General features: G+C 32.6%; 1 protein-coding gene across 1 annotated transcript in view; it reads left to right on the top strand.

Moving 5' to 3' along the window:
• sand (potassium two pore domain channel sandman) overlaps positions 1-3,951 on the top strand; it is a 310,773-nt gene extending 306,822 nt beyond the window's left edge. Inside the window, exon 2 of the mRNA XM_081768796.1 lies at positions 3,188-3,951. Coding sequence (XP_081624922.1) covers positions 3,188-3,879 — 692 coding nt within the window. The 3' untranslated portion in view covers positions 3,880-3,951. The remainder of the gene's footprint in view (positions 1-3,187) is intronic.
• Positions 3,952-22,575: the final 18,624 nt, after the last annotated feature.

Here is a 22,575-nt window from a genome sequence, read left to right as displayed (position 1 = left end):
GGGACGGTGTTTGTAGTTCTCATTATTCTCTTCCTCACAATAGTTAATTCTTCTGCTGTTGGTGTAGTCACGGTGACAGTCTTTGTGTATTTTCGCAACACCATTAAGTTCGTGGGTTGCAATGATTCTATCTCGAGTACAATGATGATTCCGACTTTCGCTAAATGTTAAAAGTGTTAAGTCCTTTGGATCCCACCTTCTGAAATCCACCACTCTACATCTGAATATTCTCGCCAGGTAGCCATTTCACGCACAGGATCAACAACGTGTGACACTTCTTTCCTTTACAGCATGTCCAGGAATCCCTCCGTTCCTTTGGGAAATCCCTTGCGCACGCATAGCTGCGTTTTCGAACATGCATGTGTCAATAGAGTAGGTATGACTTTCTAATTGACGTTTTTTAAGCGCACTCTCTACGATGTAAGACGGAATTTCCCCTATGTTCAGTAAGACTTTTTTGCTTTTTTTATAGATGTACTATCACCCGTCCAAGTTTGCCCACGTAGTTACCGTTCACCCTATATATATACATACACACACACACACACACACACACACACACATATATATATATATATATATATATATATATATATATATATATATATATATATATATATATATATATATGTATGTGTGTGTGTGTGTGTGTGTGTGTGTCTTTGCAAAATCTTCTTTGAAAACACACCATTAACTTCGCTCAATTAGACATGATAGGCGGATGTATAGCGTTCGAGATGTTAGCGACTGTTTTCACTCACTAACGATGTCGCTTTTTGGTGCAACCCTGTATGTGCACCAACTTCAAAGAAACTAAAAGAGCATGTACATGTTTAGAACTGTGCATTCTTCCATTTTGAAGGGATAAAAGTCATCATGTGGGTCACGTTCTTGCTACATAAAGTTATTCTTTACAGTATCATTTTATGTACTTTACATGTAATTTCACAAACTTTGGACTACCCTGCATCTATTATTCCAACTTGGATAGCGGTGGGCTTTTAATGTGTCAATTTTGGATGGATTCTGCATTAATGAGACCAAAGTCAGCTTTATACCAATTACTTCTACCTCGAATGCTAGTACGCCCACACTATTAGAGAGAAGCGACTAAATTCAAACTTTTTAAAACTACATTTCATGATATCTTTTGTAAAACTATCGATGTTTGTTGAAACTTTGCACGTTTCCTTTTTTTAGTCTTAATATTTACTCGTATTGCCTACATACGAAATCAAACAATATTAACAGAAAAAAAGATTAACTAAATCCAGTCGTGCACTCAAGTGAGGGTTTCACCGGGTCTCTACCGCCCAAAAGCTTCCTAATACAACATTTAGTTGTGCACTTTCTTACTAAAACTATTCTTGTTTAACAGGGAAATGATTGATGTACCATAAAGATTTGATCTTATACTACATGTGTACTCTTTCTCTTCTTATAAAAATAATCCAGTTCTATCATTTTCTTTTCTGAAAATATAGGTGGAAGTTGTTTACAATTTCTTTCCGGATGCAGAATAATACCCGTTCAATACTACATAGGCGTAGCGACTTGTAGTATTGGATACTCCAAAGCTTGGACCCCTTCTAACAAAAATTTCTGGATGCTCGTCTGTGTAAATCAAAACTTTTTCTTTAGCTTTTATTATGCACGTCATTGTTAGTATGACATTTTCATAAGATCGTTCCCTGCTGCTATCGTCAGTAAGTTTTATATTGCAATTATTAAACTATCAATTATTAAGCATATATTTCTGTTAATATTAAACATTCTCTTCCTAAGATTATAATTTTGAATTACTCAATATCATATTTAGACTCTTTTGTATTTTTACGTTCGAGCCAAGATAAGAGAAAAGAAAGTATGGTAATCCCGAAGAAGTCAAGATTTCAATGAATTTAAACGTTTCGTTGCCCGTACGTACCAAATATGCAATTTTTGAATTCTTCTCAATCCGTTTGTCCGTCATCATGTATGTACACGCTCTCAGAGGTCATACTGTTCAACGTATCGGCACTAAATTTCGAAGTTTCTTTATAAGATTTTCTTAGAGGAGGTGTTGAGCTTTCTTACTACTCCCAAAAATAGGTGTAATTTACTGAAGGCTGAATACAAAAGGGTTGCAATTTTCTCGTAAACTCTATATTAATTTTGTATATATATTTCATATTGCCAATATTTCGTCAACAACCTTATACTTTGGTATGTCATTTTTGGAGGGCAGTATCTACGAGGTACAATTTATTCTTAAGGTTGAGCCATTTTCAACCTTAATATTTTTCTTAGTTGATTCAAAATACTAGCGCACCTTAAACCATATTTATAGATAAGTGGTTTTCAATTACTCTGCCAGTCTACGTAGTTGTTTAATTGGTCCACATTAGCAGGTAATCAGCTTTGTCGTATGATATGGGGCCATGTCAGATATGAAAATTTCTTCTGATATAACTCTCGACTCCAGATTCAAGAAGAAACCATATATCAGGTTCGTTTATCCGTGAGTCAAGAGTATTCGGGTCTAAGGAAAGCTTTGCAATTGTTAGTAACTTTTTCAACTACACATTTTCTGAAATAACTTATTTTGCTGTCTGTGTAATTGAAATAAAATGCAATTTCGGATCTTTGATGTCGTTCTATGTCTTGTAGTTACAATATTGTATATACAAATTGTCAAAATTTTGGTAATTAAACAATAGTGACTGTTGCAATTAGTCTATGAAAATGACTTTTCAGAGATAAAATACAGTACTTATGTGATTGTAAAATTTTTAACACAAAAGTGTAATTGAGACTTTCAATTTAACAGAAACAATTTATTAAATTTTTCAATTATAAATAAAGAATAATAAATAATGTTACTAATAATTACTAGAATTAAACATCTAAAAGTAGAGTGATATAATTTTCATTTTGCTGGTCCCTAAATTTGCCCATGCCTTTTGCTACTCCCCGAGTATCGAGAGGTTGAAAACCAATAATATAGAAAACATATTTTGACTCAGGAACTTATATGAAAGTATTGAAAGGGATTTACGTATATGTTGCAGTCCAATCTAGGAATCAGCACTTATATCTTCACTTTAAATATATTTGCACTAGTGAATATAATGTTACTTATGTGTTACTAATATATCTGCAATTCCAATATATTTTACTAAATAATATGCTTTCCCTTTCTTTACAGGTTACGGTAACATAACTCCACACACAGTTTGGGGCAAAATCACTACCATTTTCTATGCCATTGCTGGGATGCCTCTGTTTCTTCTGTACCTCTCTAACATTGGTGACATATTGGCTAAGAGCTTTAAATGGACGTATGCTAAGATATGTCTTTGTCGTTGCTGTCGAATGAAGAAACAAACCCCAGAAGACGATTGGCAAATGGAAGATATCCAAGTTCAAGTTCCGGAGGATTTGGAAACTGACACTGCCAATGCAGGTGAAGGACAGTGGGGGAATCAGGACGGAGAAAACGCTCAGGAGGGCAATGGTGACGAGGAAGGAGAGGATTCCGAAACAGTAACTGTTCCAATCACCCTTTGTTTAGCAATCATGGTTGGTTATGTATGCGGTGGAGCTGTTTTGTTCTCCGAATGGGAAGATTGGGACTTCCTGGATGGTTCATACTTTTGTTTCATAAGTTTGAGTACCATTGGTTTTGGTGATATGGTACCCGGTGATAAATTTTACGCTAGTGAAAGCATTGAGCTTAGTTTCATATTTTGTGCTATGTATCTGATGTTAGGTATGGCTCTTATAGCTATGTGTTTTAACCTAATGCAAGAAGAAGTTGTGCACAAAGTTAGAACTTGCATCAAAACTGTGCGTTATATATTCCGCTGTAAGAAATCCTCATCTTCCGAAGAAACTTGATAAACCGTTTAGTTTTTTTCTTATTTAGCCAAGTCGCATATTATTATGTGCCTATGAAAGACGAAAACGTTGAGCCCGTACAAGTATGTTTACTCTACAAACAACAGCAGGTTTAGAAATATGTTCTTTGTACACAAATGGGTATAACAATTGTTTTAAGGAATGTCCTAGGATATCTGCATGAATATATATATATCTTTTTATTACCCATAAACGTTTCCAAATAATATGCATGGAAAACTACCTCATTTCAATTTTTCGCAAATTATGAGATAACGTCCTTGCCCTATCAACTTAGAAAAAGATGTTATGATAAAGAAAAGAATGAATTATGTTGAAATAATAGGTAGAATAATGAAATGAGAAGAAAGTTGTATAAAAGGACATACCTTGCACACAAGGCATATTGAATATGAAGAAGTGCAGATAATCATATTAAACAGTTAAATTTGGTTTAACATCTCGTGTATGTTGTGTAGATTACAAGAGATATTTGACAGTCAGAGCAGATAGCGATACGAGTGATAGTTGTGGTATGAGTATGTAGATAAAATAAGTAGCATCTAAAAGTATGGCGCGAATCTCAGCAGAATATATTCACATATTCACACCGGACCATCAAGGATCGAGTCCGTGATTCTTGGTAATCAGAAACTAATACTGTAGTCTATAAATATATTATGCTGATGAATCGACAAGAGAATCGTATTATAAAATAAAAAAGACACAGAAAAAGATACCACAGAAGCAGGGCAGAATGCGTATCTGGATATAAGATATGTCAGAAATGATCAGAAATCTACCATCTATGTAAATTAAACAATGACCATACTCACATGTACAATATACCTATATAACTTCTACTTACATCTTAGAATAAATTAAATATCAATGTTGCAAATAGGAAAAAGTAGAAGTGATGTGTTCATTAATGGTTTTCTTAGTAAAACCAGCGATAAAAATGTGGAGAAACATAATCGGTATATTTTTAACCACAAATTTACCAATGCATATTAGTTACGAATTTTTCAGTTATAGTGGCCGAGGTGGTTCAGTGATAGAACTTTCACCTCTGGTGCATGGGGTCCCTGGTTCGATCCCAGCTCGCACCAAGTAAACTTTATGGTGGACAAACACTATGGGTTTCCTCAGAGTTCTCCTGTTTCCTCCCACTTTTTTCATTCCACCATTTCATTCATTTCTCATCATCACCGTCTCCTTTAGCGTAGCTGACATAACCGTAGAACGTAAACCTCAAAGATTTCATTTCATTTTCTTTTCAGTTATAGCACGCCATTTTCTAATGGTGAAATTCTTCCAAATAGTAACTGACTTAGTTACACATGTAGCTCCATAACAATATACGTAGGTGATTTATCATTTATAATGAAATTGTACATTGGACATGAAAAATTACACAATAATTGCTCATAAATTATTATTATTATAAAACAATCCCACTAAAGTAATTCAAAGCTTATAATTTACAGCTATGATAAACTTTTAACATCTGAAGTTTTGGCACATCTTACTGCTGGAATATATTTTAAAATAACACGTGTTGAATATTGTTATTTTACAATTTGTTTAAGTTAATTGGAATTAATGCGTTGCAAAAAGTGTATTTACCTATTAAAATGTAAAATATTTAGAAATGATTTTTAATTCAGGTCGCAAACAATATCACGATTATAAACAATTACTTCGTATTATTGTATCTTAAGTATGTATTTTGTCAGTTTACCAGGCATGTTCATTAATACCTATACCTTCAAATCATGTTTTCAAGATACACATGAACTAGCCTGAAGGTATTGTCAATACATAACCATAGAAAGTATGTAGAAGTAAAGCTATATGACCCATAATATTGTGCAGGGAGTGAACAGAATATAAGCATGTAAACTCTTCTATGTAAATGAAGTTGTGATTCCCTTCAGTATTGGGGGCGCGGTGGCTCAGTGGTAGAGCGTTCACCTCTAGTGCTTGGGGTCCCGGGTTCGATCCCAGCCCCCGCCAAGTGAACTTTGTGGTGGACAAACACCGTGCTCGTGGGTTTTCTCGGGGTACTCCCGTTTCCTCCCACTTTCTTCATTCCACCATTTCATTCATCTCTCATTATCACCGTCTCCTTTAGCCTAACCGGCATAACCGTGGGACGTAAAACTTACAGATTTTTCCCCTTCAGTATTGTTTTCGCCGTCACTGATTCCAAATTATATCACTATCCTTGTGTAGAGCTCGTTTGTTGCCACGCAATCAGTACTATTGTCTATGGTGTAGGAGACAAGGTTCGAATTTCAGATAGATTAGACGGATAATGTGATTTTAATTTTCCGTTAAGCTATATAGTAAGTACAATATACAAAAGCATAAATACTGAGACAGAACGTTAAACACATACCAATCAAAGTATGTCAAGGTGCTACAATGATACAGAAATTGTGTTTATAATGATTAAAATGTTTATGAAATTGTGGGGACGTAGTAAAAGAAGATTTCATCTTATATTGATAAGTTGTCATACTTATGTTACTTATAAGTTGCCATACTTGTAATAGTGAATGTCTAGTTTGTGCACAAGCAGAGGTATAACAGTGATTTTTGCGAATGTTTTGAGTTAATACTAGATTCTTTTTTCCTTTAGTTTCATCACTATTATGATATAATTTTAAAACATTACTTACTATATGTTCCAGGCGCTTGTCAACAATCTCGTACAGCTTTATATTCCGCTTTTTGTTATTGCCCCAATAAATATGAAGTATCTTTTAGTAATTACATACTATGTTTTAATTTCACTTCACTTGCTTTTGAATCTAACTTATTTTGTTTCATTTTCCTGAAAACAGTATTCCGTTTTCCCTCTTTGTAGCATGGTATGTGCGCTCTGTATTATTATTCTCAATTATTTACCCGTATCAATCAATTTCTCTTCAGTTGTCATACTTCTGTTTTTAATCTCGATCAATGGCCTCTCCCAAGATATATTTCTTCTAAATGATCTGAGTAGAAGATATTTTATGTTCTAAAGCTTTTTCCTGGAGAATGATCATTATATATATATATATATATATATATATATATATATATATATATATATATATATATATATATATATATATATATATATATTTGGCTTTCCATTTGCAGGAAAGTACAGAAAAATAATGTAGTTTTTGTTTCCCATTCTTGGACTGTACCATGCTGCCATAGTCAATCACCAAGATTTCCTCCAACTTGACTTCTGATAGAATTGTAGCATTTTTCCTGGATCTTCATCTGAGCATCACATTCAGACGCAGTCGACATGGGTGACCATTCTCGTAACAATCTTGCGCCACTTATGTAGTACCTCTATTTCCTTGAAGCACGCAATCTTCTTTGCGAGAAACATAAGTGTCTCAGTAAAAGCAGGGGTATATAAGGAAATTGAATTTCCAAATAGTGCTCGTACATCTAAGAAATTAAATGTTCTAGGATTAAACAACATATTCCTTAGAATATTCCTTACTGTAATATTTAAATAAAAATCATTCAAATAAAAAACAATTGTTCAAATGATACTCAACGAAATGATTTTAATAGCACTAAGACATTCGCTTCCGTGTTTGGAGTTTAAAGTTCATTTTTAGCACCGAGACTATATTAAGGTTCCGACTTGAATTGCATTTACTATTATTACCAGCGAACAAAACTGGATCCTCCGAACAAAAGATGAGAACTTAATTATTTGTCTACGAAGAATATTTGGAGCACTGTATTTTTGTACATTAATGTCCATCAGGCAAGAACCTAACATTGCTGATTTCACTCAAATGACTACATATTTAATTCTAATACAATCGAAACATTCACAATAATATTCCGTCGGTTATTGGAAAGAATTTGAATAGTACCTTTTATTCTGAATATAAGCAAATTTCTTCTTAATTTACAGAGTATATGATGTTTAAGGAACGCTTTTTTGGATTAGAAATATATATATATATATATATATATATATATATATATATATATATATATATGTGTGTGTGTGTGTGTGTGTGTGTGTGTAAATAATATAAAATATATCTAAAGGTACCATATCGCGAAGGATGAGGAACGATGCTCTCTATTTCGTTCTAAATCGTTTAGAAATTCATGGATAAAATAGACATTATTTTTTAAATATAAAAGGTAGGCATAAATATATTAAAACATTTATGTTTTAAATAGTTAGTGAATCAAAGGAAGTAAATTTTATATCCTTTTAAATATTTAGTGAACTATCAGGGTAAATTTCTCTCTCTTTTGAAATACATACTTAATGTGTATGTATGTGGAGTAAATTGTATCACTTAAGAAGTATTTAATGCGTATGCCTGGTAATTGGTTTATATTTCTTCAAAGTAAATGTTGACTTAGCCATTGGATACGGAACAGATGGAGATCCTATGGCAAGTGACCATCAAAGTGGGTCATACGGATAGGGAAACCACTCACGGTACGAGGTACCGGCCGCAAAGCACATGCCTTCACATCTTAATCATCATTTTCAATATATTTCATTAAAGAAAATTTGATCAGAGACTTAATATGGTGTAGCTTATACGTCTTCAATTTGAAAAATAGTATTTCTAGTGAGTCGATTCCTTGTTACGATTTCTTTCCCACCCTGAGTGCCGATCTACCTACATGGTAGTTGCATCCACTTCTTCACGTTCTTCCGACTTACGTACGTGAAAGTGACCTTCATTCTCATGATTCCGACATCACTGCGTTGTAATGACTTTTGAAGTACAATGCTAAAAATGACAAATTTTTCAACACATTTGAATCGGATTGGATTTTTCAATTTGAAGAGAATACTTTGGGAATGAAAGTTGAGGGTGTAAAATTTAAAAATCATTCTGTCTATAGGATCTAGCTGCTATTTAAACCCTGTGCCACTAAAGGCTAAAGCAAATTTTATGCTTCATTATGGCTCCACTCCTATGTCTCACTGCTACAACTTTTCTCTTCTTTCACCTCTTTCATCCACAAGAAGAATCAGTGCCATAGCCCCATCGTATTTCTTCGCTATCTCTGCTATTAGTTCTAGAACTTGTAGCTATTGTAAATAAATACATAACAAAAATATCTTATTACTGAAACTCTTTGCTAATAAAGATTTTTCGCTATGAAATTTTATAATAATGACTTGCGTTTGGCTAGCTGGGGTCTCCGCCCCCAGATCCCCGCGTCTACTCGGCCTATTGCCTCGCGTTTCTTACCTATCGGCCTTTGCATCAACAGTGAATTTCGTGAACTTGCTCTTCATAGTTGCTGAATCTGCGTCTGAGGCTTCGCCCCCAGACACAGTCTTTTCTCGGCCTACGGACTCGCACCCCTTGAACCCACAATTCTATCGTTTCTTTTCCTATTTCAACTATCTAAAAGATAAGATTTCGTATCCCCCAAAAACGCCCATTTAAATAGCATGGAAATTTCTTCATTCCTCTTTAGACCCCTAAAAATTAAAATTATTCACTTTTGGCAATTTTCCTGCCGGCTAGTCATGGAAGGCTACAATAATGCCAAATTTAATCATTCTAATCCTGCCGGAAGTGCCTAAACATTTTGGGGTGTAGAAGACGTCCCATATAAATAACATGGGAAAGATTTTTCAGTTCCCCATAAAACCACTTTACGGTTGGAATTTTTTATTGCTGATGATTCACGTAGGTAACGCTAACGAAAACGTACAAGCATACTGAATTTCAAGTGTTTATTCCAATTCTGAGTACCTAAAACATGAGATTATAGGTCCAAAAAAGGCCCATTTAAATAACATGGGGAAATTTTTCGTCCCCTCTTTAGATCCCCTAAAAGTTAAAAATATTCACTTTTGGCAATTTTCCTGTGGGTTTATCCCGAAAAGCTACAATCATGTTAAGTGTAATCATTGTAGCCCTATGCAGGAAGTGCTCAATAATTTGGGGGTGTAAAAGGTGTTCCATATAAATAACATGGGAAAGATTTTTCAGTTTCCCATAAAACCACTCTAAGGTTGGATTTTTTTGTTTTTACTGATTTATTTAGATAGTGCTAACGAAAAAGTACAAGAATACCGAATTTCAAGTTTTTATTCCAATTCTAAGTACTTAAAACGTGCGATTGTAGGTCAAAAAAAGGGCCCATATAAATAACATGGGGAATTTTTTCCATTCCCTCTTTAGACCCTCTAAAAATTAAAAATATTCACTTTTGGCACTTTTCTTGTGGGTTAGTTCCGGAAAGCTACAATCATGCCAAATTTAATCAGTATAGCCCTATAGGAAGTGCTCAATAATTTATGTCAGCTCATGTAGTTTTATATATAGTTAAGATTGCTTTTGTTGAGAGTCAAACATAACGTAGGCGGTATAATTTACATAAGAATCGTAACTAAGATATTGTATTATAAGCACAAAAGTCTTGTTTCAGGGATCCACCAAGGCAAACCTAATGCACAAAACCGGACACGTTAGCCTATTTATGACATATCTTCTGATCCTCTTCTCTTGCTAGAATTTTGCACTGAATCTGTAACTTTTATAAATATCTTTGCCTCAAAATTTAACGTTCAGATAATATCAATAAGTGATTCTGGTATTAATTTAAGGGCTACAAAAAAGTTTCTTTTAACACAATGCATGTTTAGAATTTCAAACATTTTCTGCTAATATTGCCTCAACTTCAATGTGTCATCTTATCCTAACAGTTTTTCAATACAAATCCTTATTGTAAAAGCGAGACGTCTCAGTGTCTCAAGCAAGTCACGCTTCTAATAGCTCAGTCAGGTTATTAGTTGTCACTAGCCTGCAGGCAATTTTCATACGATTTAAAGGCTTGGGGGAAGGGAACTACTAATATGTAGCTCTTTTTTTTTCATATTCAGTCTGTTAACTGAATTTACTGTAACTGGACAAATTTTCTTTCATTTGTATACTTTAGAATATCAGTACACTTTGAGACATGTAAATTAATATGTATTAAGTTTATTTTTGTCATATATTGTAAGCGACATTAATATTTATTACTATATACTGTATATACATATATGTAAGATAGAAAGGACTTCACTGTTATATGTAAAAGACAATGACAATTTTATTTCAGTTACTTTTGTTTGTATAAGCGTTATATTGAACTTTTTCTCGTCATTTAAATTCATAATATTTGATGAACACCTGCATGTATAGAGCAGTCAAAGCAAGACCTTTTTGCTATTTCTAATATATATCATGTAAGCTACATCACTATTGATGACCTTACGTACAAATTATTGAGTATTACGTAAGTAACAGAGTTGAGCATAGAATTAGAACACTTAAATAATGGCAAATGTCCTTAAATATTATTGTTTAAATGATTGTTTGTTGCTTCTGATAAGAATATCGATACAAATTACCAGAAAAAGTTAATGTCTGATGTGATCAATTGTTTTCATTGATATGATATCGATTTTCTTAAATTCAAGATAGTCTTTATTTTACGATTCTGCATGTAGCGGGATCTTGAATACTAATTAGAATATTTATCAAAATGCAGCGAGTAAAGATGAAAAGTGTGTGAAGGTATTTGAAAACACTTGCTAATAATGAAAACGTATATACATGACGCCAAAAAAAAAAAATGCATTGTTCTCCCATTTTTCCTCTTGTGTTTTAGATTAAAATTTTAGATCAGTCGCCAAACTTCTAGTCATTATAACTTTCGTGGTATCACTTTTAAATAGTTGTATATCTTGATAAAGTCTTACATTTGTTCTTGTGAACATGTACCAATGTGAGATCCGAATACCTCTAAATTCAAGTAGAGGATATGTAGCTGTTGTGACATTCTACTGCCCATTTCTTTTGTTTTTTCTTCAAGAGATCCTGCGCCATATCTTTGTAATTGTCCACCTTGTAGTTATTCAAGAAGCTATTCATTACATCAAGGGAACTCTTTTAGGCTCCTCTTTTAACAGATAGAAGTTTTTTTTTCTACTGCTTCCGTCATGGAGAATCAGAAACAGGAAGCATCTTACTGTACACTGTTCATTAGAGATGACGATAAATCTGGATACTCAAACATACTTGTCTTCTTACCTCTTTTGTGATCACTAAGTCAATAACACGGAAGTAGCAGTTGCGTAGATCACTTTTCTGTCCTCTTCTTTCTACCGTGCCTCGTGAGCAGATCTTCAATACTCACACACAGCTGATTCTATGCTTCAATACCTTGATACTGGGGAAACTAACACACATATCTAAAACAATCTGGATCATAGTCACGGACACAGGAAGAAGCCATATTTGGTTCATAGGATTATATAGTATAATATAATACAAATTTTAGATTGATTAGCAATATACGGTCAAACATGTTATCTATGTTCAGACAACGTGCTAGTCTTATATTACATAGACCTATTAATTTGCGTAATGGGCAATGGAAGGACTACACAAAGGTAGGAATACTCAATGCACTATACCTGTGACCCATTTCACCAAATAGAAGCATAAAATTTACTTAAACAAAATAAAGGATGGTCTTATTTATGTAACACTATTTTCAATTTTGAATGAATACAAACAATAAAGAATAACTATTCATAACGATCGTTTCCTGCTCCTTGTCCTATTCTAAGGAAATGTATATTCAAAGACAAAACACTATAAACATTTATTTAAATGGACTCGAATATCGGTAACAATGCTCAGTTATCATGAATTACGCCTTCAGAATCACCTTTCTCGGATACATTTTTCTATTGTGTTCTTCTAAAAAATGTATTATAGTATAACGATAAGAACCTGTGTATCAATCCTGTCAAAATAGTAACAATAAAGAAGTTTCAATTCAGTGTATGGTGCTGTTTGTTTGATAGAAATAATTATATCTATGACAAGCTGATTTTCACATAAAACTTCCACAAATTAGCGCAAGACTGTTTAACTACTAGCATTTCATATATTCTAAAATAATTATTGTTAATAAAAATCAACATACAGTAATGAAAAAAATATGTAATAATCATATTTTACTAGAACAAATTTCAGTTGATGAGTCTTAATGGCTTTTATATGTAACTTCTCCATAAGATTACTAGCAAATATTTTAAGATGTTTCAGAGTTATAATAAATTGTTTAAGAACAACATAAAAATTCCAATTAAAAAGCAATGAATTTTGTATTCTGAAGTGATACGGACACAGGTTTAGTTTCTAGCAATGTTGATGTTTCTCGTTTTCATATAGAAATTTAGAAATTATAAAAAAGTAAGAAACTCTTGTCTTGATCGATTGCTCAATGAATAATTACAAATTTAGCGTCTCTCTGTGTTTAAGTCCATTTTTCATCAAAACTATATGGGATATAATACTGAATTCAAATGATTTGTTTCCTACGTTGGAATAAAGTTCTGATCCGTCATCAGAAGACATTATCGCCTGACGTTCAAACCATGAGCAACAAATTAAACTTCCAACCCGATCCTTAGTAAATTTACAATACGAGTATGATTATTTTCCTTATAGTACACTCTGCCTTTAGGCACAAATAAACTTTACATGATAGTGTTAGATAATAAGTAATTAATTTACTCATCCATAATTTCAATCTATCTCCTTTTTTAAAGAAAACTCGATCAACACCCATGCACTATTCTATTATTTAATTAGGGCTGTTTCTATTATTATGGCTGTTAATGACAAAAATAAGGTATATTAATAAGACATTTTTTCTACTAAGTGTAGAAAAAGGTTCATTTTCAATACATTAAACCCATAAGGAAGGTTTAAACTTTGATATTTATATTTGACTTTTAAAAAATTGAATAGTTTTGTTAAATCTAAACGTGTTGTTGATTTTAGTATGATGTTTATAGATTGGAATAAAAGACAAATAATGAACTTTGTTTTGTTTATTTGTGGTGTATATTAGATTTCTATTTTAAAAAGTAGAATAATTGTAATTGTAAAATCGTATTAGTTGAAAGAAAAAGATTATTAGTATCTAGATATTTTCAGACCTTGACTTGTAAAATGTATTTCATACAAGGAACCTATACAATTTGTGTATAAATAAGGTATGAAGAAATCTTTTATAGGAAAGAATTACATGTATCTACAATTGGCCAAATATTATCAAATATTCTTTTGTAATGGATTAAAATAGACGAATTAAATTCAAATTTTATTAAATTGCAACAAAAATCAAATGTTTATTGGTTTTGTAAGATCTTGTTTTCTGTTTAATAAAGAATTACATTCATCGAAGAATATAAAATTTCTAAATTTTACATTGTTGTTGTAGCAATACTTGTAAAATGTATTTCATACAAGGAACCTATACAATTTGTGTATAAATAAGGTATGAAGAAATCTTTTATAGGAAAGAATTACATGTATCTACAATTGGCCAAATATTATCAAATATTCTTTTGTAATGGATTAAAATAGACGAATTAAATTCAAATTTTATTAAATGGCAACAAAAATCAAATGTTTATTGGTTTTGTAAGATCTTGTTTTCTGTTTAATAAAGAATTACATTCATCGAAGAATATAAAATTTCTAAATTTTACATTGTTGTTGTAGCTTTTCATTTTATTAAAAATTTGAAAACAAAATATTTAGTTTTAATTGAAACCATATTTATTCTTTTTATATTTTTTGTGGAAATGTTTCAGTTTGAGCATTAGTTCACAAAACGATTCTTTTACAGTAAGAGGGGAAAAGTAGATTTCATTTGATGATATGTAAACCTAATCCGCTACCATGAAGACAGTGGTAGGCATTCCATAAAAGAAAGTAACCTCCGCGAATCCAATGGATATTCACAAGAAATTACTTCTTAACCTACTATATATATATATATGCTCTCATAACACGGGGTATCAATTAATTAAAACCATTTACCACATCGATAAATAGATAAACTGATTCAAAAGTAATAACAATAAATTAATTATATATCAAGAGATTTAGATCGATGAATAGGATCAGACTGATTTTATAAACACAATAACTATTAATCATAAGTTTCACTGATAGGGATTCTGGTTGCGATCTTATGAAATTGACACATTTTGGCTGTAAATATATCAGTAAGATTTAGAAACGTCAAGGCAGAATGAAAAGATCAATTCATTGGTTTTTATAAAGTGAATGTTGTATATCCTCAGTAGATATTACGAAATTTCTTGTATGTAATGATCACACCAATTACCGTAAGTTAATAGCTCTGATGTAAACGACTTATTATTAGTAACAGCAGATGATCACTGAAGTCTAAAATATTATAATGTTTCTACAACTTTAAGGTAATTAACTGAAAAATGCTATCGTTTAATACTAATCTTCCTAAAAGTATGAGTAAAATAATGTGACGTCCTCAATAGAAACAGTTTTGAAATGAAATGAAATATTTAGTTTTACGTCCCAGGTTATGCCAGTTAGGCTAAAGGAGACGGGGATAATGAGAAATGAATGAAATTGTGGAATTTAAAAGTGGAAGGAAACGGGAGAACCCCGAGAAAACCCACGAGCACGATGTTTGTCCACCACAATGTCCACACGGCAAGAGCTCGGTTCGAACCAGGGACCCGAAGCACCGCTCTACTACTGAGACACCGCGCTCCCAGAAACAGTTTTGTCTTACAGATAAAATATCAGATGTATTATAGCAAAATAATCATCAGATCAAATGTATGATGTATTATAGCAAAATTACTGTTTCTAAAATCCATTATAAATATTCATAGCTAAAGGAAATTAAATGACAAAATCCACTTTAAATCAGTAATAAGTTTAAGAGTTCCGAAAAGAGAGTAATTATTATATTGATTCTTTCATACGTATGTTACTTTAAATAGTAAATATATAAATGTACAACAAGCATAAACTTTCTCTTATTCCTTCGGTCTCCTAAAGTTAACACGTTAATGACTAGTACAATGATACAATACGAAATAGAAATCGATATCATTTTTGTATGTTAATTACTAGCAGTAATTGAAAGTGACGTATCTGTATTCTACAAAGAATACACATTAAAGCTTGTTTCATAATACTTATAATAAAACACTCTCGACAAATACTGAAATAGAATGGGTGCGCTGGTGATCAGAAAGATTTCCAAAATGAAACATGATGAACGTATTTATCAACAGCACAACATTATAAGGCTCTAAAAATCGAAGGCGCCAACTTCCAATGACGACTGTAAATACAAATCCAGCCTCTAGCTTTAATTAACTTCAGTATTAACAATTTTTACCTGAATTTTGTTCTGATTCTTATGTGCTTAATATAGATTAAAACTAATTATAATAATTTGTTATACAGTCTAAAGTTTCCAATTTACCTTGAAACTTAACTTAAATGACCGATCATTCGACGATTTTCATCCATCTGGCAAAGATTACAATTGATATTTCAGTGTTAAAACCAGAAGATATATACATGAACATAAAACTTCTGCTTTGTAAAACTTCACTTATATTGGTTTCGCTTACTCTTAGTTTGAGAGAGAATCTTGTACCCTCTATACCAGTAACTATAATTTAAGATCAAAAGAGAGCCAAGAATATGTATTAAAAATGGATTTGTACTATTATTCTGCCTTGCTTTTTAGAACTGGTATCTAAATCAGAAGAAAAGGTTTCGAGTTCCACAACTCAATAATTTGTTTACATTCCTTCTAAACCTTATTTAATAGAGAGCTGTTTAGTTCATCGCTATCGGTTCTTTTTAGGAAGTGCAATCTTCAAAAGAACATCTCCTTGGAAAGGGAGATTTTGAGGACTATTTTAGTTTACGAGTACAAATTAGGAAACAAAGCTTCAGAAGCCGCCAGAAGTGCGTGAGTTTGGAAAGACGTCAGTGAGTGAACGGACTGCTAAAAAGCGGTTCAGCCATTTTTCTTCCGGAAACGAGAGCCTTGAAGAGAAGCTCGTGTTGGTCATCCATTCGTCCTCGACAAAGACCAGCTGGAGGATGAAATCAAAGCAGAATCCTCATCTAACTATACAGGAACTGACACACAAGATTGGAGTATCTGACAAAACCTTTCGATTACATCTTCATAACCTTGGGATGATATGAAAACTAAGCTAGTGGGTTCCTCATGTTCTGTCCGAGGGAAACATATTCAATGCTTGTAGTTGCTGTTGTGCCATAATAAAGTCTCTTTCATGGACCAAATCTTGATATATGATGAAAAATTGTTCATGTATTATTGAAATCGTATCGTAAGAGGGAAGGAAATTGGATAATTTTCCATACACGTATTCTTCCAATGCGAGAACTGAGTATTTCAGATAGTATATATGTAGGATAGGCTATATGCTAATAAAATTATTTATATATCCTGAGTTCAAAATACGTAACTTTTTGAGGGACAATTTACCAATGATGGGCTATAGAGCTCGTGAAAAAATCGAGATATCGATGGTTTTATAAATTTCATAATTACTATGCCGAAAAAGAAATTTTTGTGCCTGTGCACCCGTTCATCCGTCCATTCTTCCCCATGAATGTATATACATAATGTTATTTAACCCTACAATGGTCGGGCTGGGTCTGAAAGACCCATGAAAATAAAACTTCATAATTAATTTGTAAACGGTTTTTAAAATAAAAACATACTTTTATGTATTTACAAGTATTTCTAAAGCAGAAAGAAAGCATTTAAACTCAAAACTTGTTTTCGCTTATTTTTTAAAAGAAATATTTGTAATTCTTTACATATTTTTGTTAGTAAATTATATGAGCTTTTCTAAAAAATTATATAAAAAAGAATACTTACTTTAATGTTATTATGGATAAGTAATATTGTAAAGGATACTTATAAGTTTATTTAACACAACCTAAGGCATCACCTATGTTGAAAGGTATTGAATGTCAGGGGGTAAAGTTTTTTAGTTTTCATTGTTGGCAAGATTGTTATCTAATGGAGGAGTGGGTGGAGTTTTCTCAGCAGTGACAGCCGATAACAATTCTTCACTCTTATCATCTTCTTCACCACACTCACTGTTACTATCATGGTCAGTAAATATTTCAAAAGTACGATCTGCATTGAAATCATCCAGTTCACTTTCAGCATGATATAAAATTCTATGAATTTCTCTGACAGAAATTGCATCAAGTTCCATTATGTTTTAAAGTTGCTCAAAATGTTGTTCGTATATACACACTGAAATGTTGTTCTTATATACAGACTCAAAAATGTCGAACAGGAAATCACAATAAAAAAGTAAACTTCATACAAGATTCTTCACACCGTGAAAAAAAGTTACGTGAACGATCGGGCTGGGTCTGACAGGCCTACGCAATGTTCAGAGCATTATTAAAAGCAAACCAACAATAAATCAAACTGATTTGCGACAATAACGTCTCTTATGAGGCATTTTATGAAGGTATACAAAGTTACAACTCAAACCATTAACTTTAAGCTGAAATGTTTATTTAAAATGTAAGTAGATGTGTCTCACAGACCCAGCCCGACCGTTCTAGGGTTAACTTATCCGATTCAAATTTAAACTTAAGATTAAAAAAAAAGATATTCCGTTTTATTTGTTTCTTCTTATCACAAAACTAAGGGTAGTTTTCCGGAGGCAAAAATTGAATATATCGAATATCTGGGAAATGGCCTTAGCGATTTTGTTTAAGTTTATTATAGCCATCCTCTTGTTAAGACGTTTATAAAATTTAAAGTAGCATAAATATTATTTCTGAGGTCTATTTTATTTTCCTTGGCACGTTCTTATCTAGCATTTTTTTAAGGAAATGACACAGGCGATTCTCTTCTGATTCATAAATGATGGTTTCATTAACAACCCTACAAAATCGGATATAAGATTATAAAAGACAGCTTAATCTTGAGGCTGGGGTTTTTGGAAGATTTTCCCACAAAAACGACTAAGATGATTTGGTTCATAATTGATATAGGCTTATTTTCTTAATAATCCTAAAATGTGAACTTAAGCAAATTCTCGTGAAAATAACTTTCTTTTGGGGGTAAGTTTCTTTTCAAAATATTTTCTCAAAAATGATACATAACATTTTGTTCATATTTCATGAATAAAGTTTTCATTATACGGTAGAGTAAGTTATTTCTCAAAGGAAACCCACGAAGGGATAGATTACTGTTAGGGGAGTTGCTATCGGGCATATTTTCTCAAATTATGTTAAACTGGTTTTGTTCAGATTTCATAAATAAATATATGGAATTAATAATAATCCTATGGCTTAAATCATTTTGTAGGAAACAAACAAATTCCGTAGTTTACACGTGCAAGGCAGTATTCTTAAGATGAACTTTTCCGAAAAGCCCTCTTTTACTCGTATTTCATAAATAATTATAATTAATTATTCCACCAATAGCTATAGCATACGTTGGGGAAATGAGATAGAAAACATTTATCGCGATGCCAATAGATGAAACATAATTTTTTAAATTTTTTAAATGCAACTGAGAAGTCAATATAAAGTGGAAAAAGTCAAACTTGATTTAGGTATTCCTTCTGATTTTTAAAGTACCACGAAAATATTTCTTTCTATTTTGTGAAGATAGCGTTCCACACGAGGAAGATCCTTTCATTTCTCATAGTATATTAAATCAACAAGAATATAAATCTGAAAAAAAGAATTCTAGTTCTTTTACTCTTACTTCGTTCGGATTTACCGAAAATTATCTTAAGTTCTAGTGAAATTCAAATATTGGAAAAAGAATTTGTATTTTCGAAGCACCCAACTTTCGTGCTTCAATCCTGCATACCGTAGTCATTAACGCTCTTGCTTTTGGTGTGAACGGTCCTGGGTTTGATTCCGGTGAGGGCACTCGGTCGAAAAGGTGTAACCAGTTTGTCAGTCCAGCTATCCTGAGTGGGATTCTGCCTGGGTTCTTCCTCATTCACACCAGACTAATGCCAGTAATGGCCATAAATATGTACGTATATATGAAATATGCAACTTTAGCACTAAGAACAAATTGGGAGGTAAAAATCTTTCGAGGAGATACTGTATAGAACGTGTTCTCTAGAGAGAGAAAGTTTAGTTTCCTGTTTCTTTCCCACTCTTGTTCCATAACTATGCCGTATTTCAAGCTTCCATGTCCATAGGAAATACCCTTTAGGATTTGAATCAAGTGACGTAACTATCTATAATTTGCACTTGACTCGCAACTTTCATCCTTGGAAAGAAAAAATTCAAGTTTTGTTATTTTTCCTTTCATTTGTATCACTAATCCAACGTTTGTGCCAAATTTCAAGTTTATACGACTCCTCCAAGTATTATTATGTAGTATCCCACAATCATGTGTGCCACAGCTGAAAAAGTGTAAAATAAAGAACATTTAGACAGTTTATTTCAATTTCTAAAAGGAAATGACATAAAATCAATTCATATCTTCAATTCAATCGATACAAAACATTTATTTCAAATGCACATCCTGTAACAACTGGTTTAAACTTGTATTTTCACTTTGTCATTCTAAAGCAACCAATAAACGAAAGACTAGTTTCCCTTCTTTCCTCATCATATTCCTTTTTGTATCGCAACACCTACATCGTTGAATGAACGCATATGTCATTGTCCCTTTTAGAACACAACCGCAGAAGACACGTATCATCGAGGCAGTCGTCACGGTGTTCGATTAAGAAACCGTTGTGATTGTGTTCGATTAGGAGAACGTCGAGAGAACAACACATTGGAGATGACTTCACTCAACTTAGTTTTGAGGTTCATCGCCGCAGATACCATACGGAAGAATGAATATACATCTTCCTGTATCTGAGAGTAAACCACTTGGCACCTACTATTCATCGCCCCTGGCAGGTTTCACGGGATTTCATCCATAACATCAATCTTGTTTGAATTCGTCAATTTCCAGTCAGCAAGTGGGACAACATAGAGGAGATTCCATTCATCAACATGGAAGTCAATAACTTCAGCCAGGACTAACAACAGTTAAGGCTGGTGCTCAATATACCTTTTTTTAAAAATTATTTCTTTTCTCCTTCTTTTACCTTCTACCCAACTAATTTTCATTTAAATTAATTTGAATTCTTTGACTTATTTTCTTTGGGGGGGGGGGTAAAAGCTCGATCCTCATTTTTATGTTTTATAAGAAACATCAGCCCCATTCTCTTTTATATTTACTATTCGAAATTACTATAATAAACTAGCTTTGAGTGAAAGTTTTAAATCTGAGCTACTAGAACTAATGTTTATACATTTGTTTATAGATAATGGAGATGCGATGTCATCAGGATTTACTGCTCTATCAATATCCCTTGCAAACAGCATAAATTGTTCTATAGGGTATTTCAAAAATAATGCCCTGATTTTAAAAGTCCATATGTATTGATGAAAGCAAACTACAAAAATTAGATAACTTGCAAAATACTCAAAAACTCTTCAAGTTTTAGATATGCTATCACAAATTCTCTATATGACCACCACCAGCAGCACGAATAACATCTAGACTATAGCTAAATTTGTCATAAACTTTACACAATGTATCTGAGTTTACAGCAGTTATGGCGGCTGTTATTCTGTTCTTCACTTCTGCTATGTTACGAGGTAAAGAGGGGATAAACACAATATCCGGCACATGGTAAAGATTAGCTGGGTTTCAATCTCTGTAGTTCCTCACGAATATTGAATTTTGTTATGTGATATAGTGGAGTACTATTTAGAGAGCGTATTATATTTTGTAGTTTGAGAGAGAAAGAAATAAAGTAGAATTAAATTTTCTAGTTGAAATTTCCAGTTTTTACACTTTTACTCTTTACTTGTATTTTAATCCTATAATCTAATCCGAAAAAAACTCATGGACACGATGTTGTCCACCACAAATTTACTTCGCCGGTGATCGAACCAGGGATCACCATGTACGAATAGGTTTCTACAAAATCGATAAAAATAATTTTTTATAGAGCCAAAAAGTCATGTCGTCCGTAGACAGTTTGATACAGTTTAAGTTTTTTTTTTTATTTATAGACCTGGAATATGTTCGCTTATTTATGCTCTATATATAAGACTATATACTGTCAAGTAGCAAACTGTATCTGTTGTTTTTTGATTTCTTCTTCCAACGACACATATACTCATAACAGTGACACACATACAACAGTCACGTGCACAATATGTGTAACTGGAGATAATTGGAATCCTGAGTGCATTACTTTGATAGAAGATTTCTTTCCTTTCTGCTGTTAAATGTTCTGGCTTTCGAAGCCATCTATTCAGATAAGGGGCAATCCAAATGAAATCGACCAACTTCCAGGTCAAAGGTTGCTGACAAAATTTATTTATTTATTTTTACCTAAAATTGTACCATATTCAGGGAGTTGAAAACGGGAATTCATTTATTTTTTAGCCGCGCAGGTTTGTTTGTGGCGGCCATTTTGTATAGGCGCCTGATCGTATTTTGCACTTTTCAGAGGATTCCGTTAAACACTGTAACTTTTTGGTTTTAAAGATAAGTAGTTAAAAAAAACATATAAAAGATTATTGGACAATATTCTGTTTTTTTCACATTGAGACGTACTTTAGAACGTCGAAAATAGAAGCTCTGAACCTTCACTTTGGAAACTTAGAAATGGTCATTTTGGAATGTACATTTTGAAAATAAATAAATAAGAGTCGTCTTTAATTCTTTGTCTATATAGAGACTAGATAGAAAACAACGTCTCAAACA

The sequence above is a fragment of the Thermobia domestica genome, chromosome 8 (assembly GCF_964235325.1).
Source record: "Thermobia domestica chromosome 8, izTheDome1.hap1.1, whole genome shotgun sequence".
Classification (NCBI taxonomy): domain Eukaryota; kingdom Metazoa; phylum Arthropoda; class Insecta; order Zygentoma; family Lepismatidae; genus Thermobia; species Thermobia domestica.
The sequence above is the reverse complement of the archived record's forward strand: the minus strand, read 5'-3'. Positions and strand labels throughout refer to the sequence as shown.